The following is a 9316-nucleotide window of genomic DNA, read 5'->3' as shown; positions in this document are numbered from 1 at the left end:
ATATACACAGCTATGATTTAATTTAAAAAAAAAAGAAAAAGAAATAAATAAAAACTACCGTCTGGCCCTTCTACCCAAAAAAAAAAAAAAAAAAACTTACTGCAAATTAAGTTTTTATGTGATTTGTATTTGCAAAGCAAGGGAATACCGTAATTGAAATGAGAATGACAATGTAAGGGCTACTATGTCCTAAGGAATGGGATTTTAAAAAGATATTTGGCTGAATGACATCGCATAGTAGAAGTCATTGAGAAATACAGCAAAAAGGAAAAACCATGGCTCAAATAGTAAAGCCGTATTGTTGTTGCTTTGTGTAGCCATAATGCAGATACAGCCGTGAGAGTGATTTGTTCGTTGAAGATATTCTTAAGAATTTTGAAATCTGTAAAAAGAGCTTCTCCCTTTCTGTGCTAAAGGTGAAGGTTAAATTACACTTGACTGAGCAAAAGATTATATATTCTTTCCCAAATTATGCTTCAGTCTAGCCAGAGGTCTTCAGTCTTGCTTGCCATGAGACCCAAGGAATTTTCAGAAGATCCAGAAATTCCCTCGTAGGAGCAAAGCCATTTTGCTAAATTCATTACTGCATTGTGCATGACACATTCATGAGTGGCAGAAAGTCGGCCTGGAGTTCCTAGATCACCACAAGGGATACGTTATGTTTGTTTCAGGTGCAATTTCTGCATAAAAGGATTGTTTGACTATTGCGCACTTAAAAAAATTGTTAAGAGGCTAGACCTCATTAAGTGTGCTTGCCACAAACGATAATTTATTTGAAAGGTTTTTCCTTTTTACTTCAATCTTGAGTTTGCTAAGTGTTTCTGTCAAGAAAATAATTACATTTTATTTCAAGGGAAATGTATTTGTAACACCTTGATTACTTATTCATTTGATAATTTTCACCTTCACAGGGCGTCAGGTACTGTTTATACAGCACTAGACATTGCAACAGGACAAGAGGTAAGTGCGAACATTCGATCCTGACTTTTGTTTTCCTTTCTTCATATTTATCAGATTTCTTCTTTGATGGCATCTGTGCCAGCCAAAATGGGTGTGGCACTGGGTAAAGCATCCGATGTGGGTCATTTACTCAGGATTGATCAAAGAAAAACGGCATGGGCTTGTGGCATAGAGAAAGAGCTCGGTAGATAAAGAATTCGGATGCCTTATTCTGTGTCCCCCAAAATACGGATGTTTATATTTCTTGTAACCATTTTAATTCATTCTTATACTTTGTCATTCAGGTGGCCATAAAGCAGATGAACCTTCAACAGCAACCAAAAAAAGAATTAATTATTAATGAAATCCTAGTCATGAGGGAAAATAAGAACCCCAATATTGTTAATTATTTAGATAGGTAAGTGGTTTGTCTTACTGTGAACTTTATGGGATGTCATTTTCATGGCATGTTACTTTATTTCAGATTTATGCATGTAATAATCAATCTACATGTATTTCCCAAGTGCTACAGAGACGTAAAGTATTAGATCTGTTGCTAAACTGTCACCCTCGTACCTTGGTCCACCCATCAAACCCTCGAAGAAACCTTTTATGGTCTTTGTTCAAACATAAGCAGTTTGTGTAATTTCCTTTTGAGGATCGTGGCTCCTTGTTGGCAGGAAATAAATAGACGATCGCATGTAAGAAAGAGCAGTGGTGTTTTAAGCATTTTGTCAAGTGTTCATTTGGAGCCAGCACAGTCCTTGGGAGTCTAAGTGAAGAAGGCTGAGTACAATGGTCCTGCTTTAATGGGTGCTTTGTGATTAACTGACAGTGAGGTCTAGGGAATTGAGACTTTAATCTCTAACCTTTCTCCTAAACCAGGTAATTAATGTCTCTTTCATCAGTGGTATTAACAATGTGTCATAAATACACATTTAAAGACAGCACTAACTCTTCATTTGTGGTTAACATCTGTCTCATTCAATTTCTGTAAGTGTTTGTTTAGCACCCCTGTGCTGTGTTCTCTGGGGGTATACAAAGGAAATAAAGCTAAGTCTTCAACCTCAGCTAGCTTAAGATCTTGCTTTCTGTATTTCGGACTAGGTAGACCATGATGCAGAAGAAGGGGGGAAAAAAAGGGTTGACTCTTATTTTGATGAGTGTTTTATTGTCATTTAGGAACCACCTACAGCACAGTGACCTGAAGCCACTCTGTGTTTGTAATTTCTCTTGTAAAAAAAAAAAATGATGATTTCTAGGCAAGTCTCCATAACTAATGAAATGGGGTCTGCGAATTTTCATTTTGAACAGTCTTCCCAGGGGAATCTTATGGACACTGCAGTTTGAATACCACGAGACAGAAAGTCTTGCTTCACATTGACATGGGCCCTTAGGACAGGGTAGAAGTGTTATGGTTGTTCCATTTCCTGTATTTCCTCTCTGTTGGTAAGCCAGGGAGCCAGACAGATCTTATAACCCTGCTAAAGTGCCTTCCAATGATCCTACGCGATTTGAATAACCTCATGCTTTCTTTGCCTGCATTGCTCTGGTGACCTTGTCTCCATATTTGATCACTTGGGGTATGTTCCCCAATCGATTCTTAAAGCTAATGGGCATGGCACAAACTCACAATTTACCTCTGTCAGAGCTGAGGCCTGGGAATGATAGAGTCTTCACTTCCTTAGTCCCAAGTCAAAGTCTTGTTTTTTATTGTTATAGCTACTTAGTGGGTGATGAACTATGGGTAGTCATGGAATACTTGGCTGGTGGCTCATTGATTGATGTGGTCACAGAAACCTGTATGGATGAAGGACAGATAGCAGCTGTCTGCAGAGAGGTAAGAAAATAGAGCATTTCTGGCTAATAAGAGCACCCAAATTGGCAGTTCTTGATTTCTGATTATTGAGAATGTTTGTAACGAAGTAACAAGAGTGGAACTTTTCTGCTGAAGAAAAAAATATTGGCGAGTCTAACCTCAATTTAAATCTGAACCTAATAGCATTCCCCTGTGCCATCCCTTCCGTCTCTTTTTTATTTTAGTCGCTTTTTCATGGATGTTGAATTCTGTTATGCCATTCGTGAGGTATCATATCTTAAGCCCCCATGCTGTAGTTTCAGTGAATATGTAAAAACAATGATGTTGGCATGGAACTTTTTTCCTGATTTGCAGGAATTTTTACATTACGATTATTTTGTCTCATGTGCTCTATTTGACGTCAAATACGGGCCACAGTATAGTCTCATAATTTTCTAAAAGGCAATTTAAATAAGGTCCTCCCTCAAACCAGGAATGAGTTGCTTTCACAGTACAATCTGAACATACCTCATAGTCCTTCAGGGGACCTGCGGGTCAGTCTGTTTTCCAATAACGGTGTCATACCCCTCATAGCGAGCTAAATTAAAGGAATATTATTGTATTTATTTTGTTTGATATTTAAAAAACATATACTCTTCATTGGAGTCTTATCAATCCCATTCATTGTGGTGAGATTTTCTACAGATGGAAGTAGGAACTCTGACTCACTGAAACTTGAAAATGAATGAGAGGGAAACAAAACTATGTGATATCAGCTAAGCTTGGCTTTTTGTATTAAACTTTTTGTTCACTTAAATTTACTCCTTGCTCTGTTCTCATTCCCATTTCCTCTACCCCAAACGCACTCATCGCCACCAAACACACAGGTTTTCTATTCATGCAATAAATCAAACTTATCATCATTCTGGGGAACATTCTTCCCTGAGTTTATGGTTTCTATCTTCTAAAATTATAATACTAAGGCATTTCAAAATACGTGCCTATAGTTACTTCCTAGCCCAGGAGCCTTCATAGCCTGGGTCCCATTGCAGACCTTCTGAATCAAATCATACCATGTATATAGAAGTTTGCTACATCTGTAAAAGACCAGGCTGAATACATATCTTCTTCATAACTAGGCCAAAATGCGGTTATATTCATCAGTTACTTTGACAGTATTCGTGATTAGTGCTGCTCATCACATCACCGCTCTTCGTGTCCTAGTCTACCACAGGAGCCCTTGTAGCTTAGCGTATATAATGCTAAGTAGCATCACTGCTATCATTGGTAAAGTGGTTTCAGAGTGGTGTTAAAGCATTCAGTGATGTATTTTACTGGACCACCAAAAACTATACCCTTGCCCCCAGTTTATCTAGAAATGAAACTTAACAATCTTAAAAACGTTCTTTGTGGTATAATGAGACCTTGTTTTCTGATTCAATAGTGCCTCCAAGCTTTGGATTTCTTGCACTCAAACCAAGTGATCCATAGAGACATAAAGAGTGACAATATTCTCCTCGGGATGGATGGCTCTGTTAAATTGAGTAGGTATTTTCGTTGAGATGGTGTTTTGAGAGTATCAGGGAATTTCTACTCTTTTATTGTTTAGCTTGAAAACATAATGGCTGCTGAACGTGATTGATTTGAAAGCCCAGGTTGCACTAAAGAATTTTTCTAACACTATGTTCTTATAGACTATAACCAAATGTTTTGGATTTACTATTTAAGAATGTCTAGTGACCTCTAGAATGGATGTATAGCTAATTAGAAAACTGGAAGAGTCTGTAATTTTGAGGGAACAGTAATGAGGGGGACTAGATTGAAGTCTACTAAAAATGACATCACATTAGTCAATTATTTCATTTTTTTTTTTGAGACAGAGTATCACTATGTTGCCTTCAGGAGAGTGATGTGGCATTATAGCTGACAGCAACCTCAAACTCTTGGGCTTAATCAATTCTCTTGCCTCAGCCTCCCAAGTAGCTAGGACTACAGGTGCCGAGCCCAATTATTTCAAATCCTTTTTAAAATCAGGACCACCTGAGACATCAGATAATAAAAGGATACTAGCTAGGCAGTTATGGAAGTTCAGCAGATAACAAAGTACAATCGTATCTGACCTTTTGTAAAAAGAAAATAATTTGGGTGTATTTTAACTGATTTTTCTTCTCTGCAGCTGATTTTGGGTTCTGTGCCCAGATCACTCCTGAGCAAAGTAAACGGAGCACGATGGTGGGAACCCCTTATTGGATGGCACCAGAGGTGGTGACTCGAAAAGCTTATGGTCCGAAAGTTGATATTTGGTCTCTGGGAATTATGGCAATTGAAATGGTGGAAGGTGAACCCCCTTACCTTAATGAAAATCCACTCAGGGTAAGTCAGGTACTTTATTTAAAGGGAAGGGAAAAGACCAAATGTCATTTCTCGCATCCACCAAAACTGACCAGAATAGGCTCTTTTCTGGTGCAAGTAACATAGAAGCACCAATTTTCAAAATTACTTTAAGCTTTTGAAAGTTCATCTTATGGGGTGGTGCCTGTGGCTCAGTGAGTAGGGCGCCAGCCCCATATACTGAGGGTGGCAGGTTCAGACCCAGCCCCAGCCAAACTGCAACAACAACAACAAAAATAGCCGGGCGTTTTGGCGGGCGCCTGTAGTCCCAGCTACTCGGGAGGCTGAGGCAAGAGAATTGCCTAGGCCCAAAAGCTGGAGGTTGCTGTGAGCTGTAACGCCACGGCACTCTACCTAGGGCAACAAAGTAAGACTCTGTCTCTAAAGAAATAAAATATTTTTCTTTAAAAATGTTCATCTTATGATGTCTCAGTAGTTTTCTAAAGTGCATTGATATCAGTATTTCTAATGCAAGGGATATTTAAAATTCCTGAGGATATCTTTTTAGTGTAAACTAAATGTAGCTTTCTTTGAGGGGGAAAAAGGGGAGATGTGGGAAGAAAGAGTATTTTTTTTATCATGCTGTGGTTAAATAATCTATCTGGGAAACATTTGCTTTATAATTACTTTAGCAAATATGTGCATGTCCAGAACAGCCATACTTTTTAAATTGGATTTTCTTTGTTATCAGTAATGATTGTTGAGCAGCAACAGTTCGGTGGGTATTGAGTGGAATGCAGAGATACAGCGCTGGCCTGGTGAAATCACAAATTTAATTAGCTTGTCAAGTGGAAAGTAAATGGAAAGAGTTTGAGTTAGATAACTCAGTTTGCTACTGCAAAATCAGAGGTTTGATTCTCACATAGTCTGCTTAGCCCTGCAAAGAGCAAAGCTCCATTTCATAGTCTGACCCTACCATCATTATTTAGAGATGTGCCATTGGTTATAAGGGGAAAGGCAAGGAGGTATGAACAAAATGCTTGCTTCAGTGCTGAAGTGAGCCAGTAGCTGTGTTTTTGTATATAGCCTGATGGAGAGAAGCTGTGTTTTATATATATTCAGGATGATACAATGATGAAAAAGAAAATAGGTACAGATTCAAATTCACCTCCCAAAACTCATCCACAGTGCCAGGGTCCAAAGCAACTTGCATATTGTCTGCATCATTACCCCTAAAAGTCTAAACTTGAATTTTACCCTTGTTGTGTACAAAAAACATTGTCTTAAATAAAAGACTAAGCATGTTCACATTAAGCTTGTAAAATCCATATTCCACCTAAATATATGGAGCTTTTTATGCATGTAAAGAAAGCTATGAACTAATCGTCTACTTGTTTTTGCAGTTGAGTATTTTGTAGTTGGGAGCTGCATTCCCTACGTGTGAAGAGAGGGACAGCCTCCTCTAGGCCCCTTCTTAATTCCTCTCTGATACTTGGCTTCTTGCTCTGGCCTCTGCACTGATTAGACAACAACAGATGTGAGTGAATGTCCTAATGAATGTGATAGGCAATTGCTCTGGACTCCTGAAACAATCTGGAAGTGAGACGTGCACATTCATTAGCTGCCTGCAGGGCTGAGTGGAAAAGAAGGGGCATTTTCCCACCATTTGTGAGTCAGCCTTCCATGAATTTAATCAGTATACCCCTGACCTATGGACCAGCGCATCAGGATAATTGCATGGGCTTTTCCTTATTGTTTAACCACCTTCACCCTTTAAGACAGCACTGAAAGAACACATCAGGCCTCTTGTTTCCATAGATTTCCTCCGCTAAGTCTTCAGAGTTTGGAGGCACTAAACGGATTATGGCTGTTTTACTTTCTGCCTTCTAATGAGTAATTTACAACTTGCAGAATTTAAGGATTAAATAAAATAGCTCTGTAAAACGACTGGTCTCAGTAATGCCTTTAGTTCCCCAGTTCTTCAGTTCCCCAATTACAATTGATCATTCTTTAGCTAGGCTACTAATTGTTAGCAAAAAGGAAACAAGTTTTAATCTTTATGGGCATCTTCTAGCCTAGGATTAGAACTCATAATTAACTGCTTTGTCTCTTGGAATCCCCGGCCTTCTATCTAAACAAGTACTTTCCACAAGGTTCAGGAAGCCTCCATTAAGGCTGTAACAAAAAGATCTGTCGGAAAGACCACCCTGTTGAATTCCACTGATAAGGATTTGCTCTAACTTTGTTACTCTTCGTGTGCGATCAGCCTCCAATTAGTCTACCACCAAGGCCATATTGAGCTAGTCCTATTCTGAGACTATCTCGCCTCAACACCGGAAGTACTTTTTTAGTTCTGATGTGAACTATGCCTTTCCCTTGTTCTCTTAAACAAAACACAAGGTCTCAGGCTATCTGCCCTTATTTGGAATTAAAAAACTGCATGAAGAGATTGGAGAGAAAAAGATAGAAACATGAGCACACGTGTAGCGGTCCTGGGTTGTCTTGGGTCCCGGTGACCAGGGCATGAGTGGAGAAATAGAGAACCATGCAAACCTTTAGGAGAGGTATGAAAGAGTGCTACGTTAGTCCTCCTTGCTTTAAAATCCTCTAACACAACCATCTGTCTGCCAGTTTAGGCTTTGAGGTGGAAAGACGTGGAAGGAAGAAAGTAAAATAAGTGGAAAGACAAGGTAGTACTTTTTTTTTTTGACACAGAGTCTCACTATGTTACCCTCTGTAGAGTACTATGGTGTCACAGCTCACAGCAACCTCCAACTCCCGGGCTTAAGCGATTCTCTTGCCTTGGCCTCCCAAGGAGTAACTGGGACTACAGGTACCTGCCACAACACCCGGCTATTTTTTTTTTAAATTGTAGCTGTCGTTTAGCAGGCCCAGCCGGACTCGAAACCACTAACCTACGGGCACTGAGCCGAGGGAATCACTTTGGTATGAAAACCATTTAGTCCCATAATCAGGCAGATCTGGGTGTGTCCTGGCTTCACAGCCTAGGCATTCCGTGACCTGCTCCAAGTCACTTAAAAACTTTCTAAGCCTGTTTCTTATCTGTAAAATAAGGATACTAGCTGTCTCGCAGAGTTACCATGAAAACTAAATTCATAATGGGTGTAAATTACCTAGCACTCTGTCCAGCTCATTGTAGGAAATAGACATTTATATGTGAACAGAAAAGTAATAAAGGAAAAAGACAAGATGCTCAGAGTGCTCTTTTTTCCCACTCAGGAAGGGATATTGGATTCACCATTCCCCCCAAACTTCCTCCTTCACCATGGCAGCACCACCATCCTTAAGGGGTGGAGGCTTCTGCACAGTTCAGTACAATTACTATGAATAGGTAAAACCAAAGAGAAGAGGTTCCAGGTTGCTCGTGTTTCACTGTGGGGAATTTTGCGTGTCTTTTGTTGGTTCCAAGTGAGCTAACTCTGTGAATATTGCCTATTTCGATATTGGTGATGCAAGAACTTAGCTGCTTCCCCCCCCCCCAGTTATAAAGTGGTTGGAATTTTTAAATGTAAATTGCTTTGTACTAATTGACTTAATTTGCTCATAAAATGCCTTTTAAAGGTCAGAGAGTTATTAACTGTACTAATGTTATGAGGTTGGTACCCTTCCAGAGACAGAGAGGAGACAAGCTTCTTACCATCCCCCACTGTTTGAAGTCTTTGCACTCAACCTAATTGGCCTTGGATCTGTTCTGTGACCCTTGGACAGTTTGGGTGAAGCCTCCGATAATACAGTGCCCTGTTTCCTCTATTTGCCAAAGTAACTAGAGTTGAAAGTCTCCCTTTCTCCACGAATATGCAAATGAGCTATTGGCGTTCTGCCGATATCTTCAACTTTCTTTGATTTGAAAATATATTTTTTAAAACCTGAGCTTATAATGACTTGATTCTAGATAAGAAGGCACAGCCATTTTTGTAGACAAAACTTTGCATTCACACACAATGGAGCTGTTCTTATCAACAGGTTTGAATGGGGGTTGTTATTTTAGAAATGTCTCAGTGTCTCCTTGAACGAGTGTCAGTTCCAAGTGAGCAAGCTCTATGACAGACTCTTTGAAACCTTATTTGTATGTAATTCTTTAAACTTTTTATCGAAGTTGAAATGAACTTTTAAGTGTTCTATTTTTACCTTTGCTTGAAGCATCTAGGAAGCTGTATCAAAGAGTGGATCACTGGAGACAGTTACTGGTTTCACTGGTAAGAACAGTATTTGGGGCTCGGCGCCTAT

General features: G+C 39.4%; 1 protein-coding gene across 5 annotated transcripts in view; it reads left to right on the top strand.

Moving 5' to 3' along the window:
* PAK3 (p21 (RAC1) activated kinase 3) overlaps positions 1 to 9316 on the top strand; it is a 294889-nt gene that overhangs the window by 264596 nt on the left and 20977 nt on the right. For all 5 annotated transcript variants that reach the window (XM_003802950.3, XM_023508719.1, XM_003802952.3 and 2 more), the window contains 5 exons: positions 912 to 960; positions 1245 to 1357; positions 2662 to 2779; positions 4182 to 4281; positions 4914 to 5110. In XM_003802950.3, coding sequence (XP_003802998.1) covers positions 912 to 960; positions 1245 to 1357; positions 2662 to 2779; positions 4182 to 4281; positions 4914 to 5110 — 577 coding nt within the window. The remainder of the gene's footprint in view (positions 1 to 911; positions 961 to 1244; positions 1358 to 2661; positions 2780 to 4181; positions 4282 to 4913; positions 5111 to 9316) is intronic.

The sequence above is a fragment of the Otolemur garnettii genome, unplaced genomic scaffold, assembly GCF_000181295.1.
Source record: "Otolemur garnettii isolate 467f Iridium unplaced genomic scaffold, OtoGar3 scaffold00267, whole genome shotgun sequence".
NCBI lineage: Eukaryota > Metazoa > Chordata > Mammalia > Primates > Galagidae > Otolemur > Otolemur garnettii.
The sequence above is the reverse complement of the archived record's forward strand: the minus strand, read 5'-3'. Positions and strand labels throughout refer to the sequence as shown.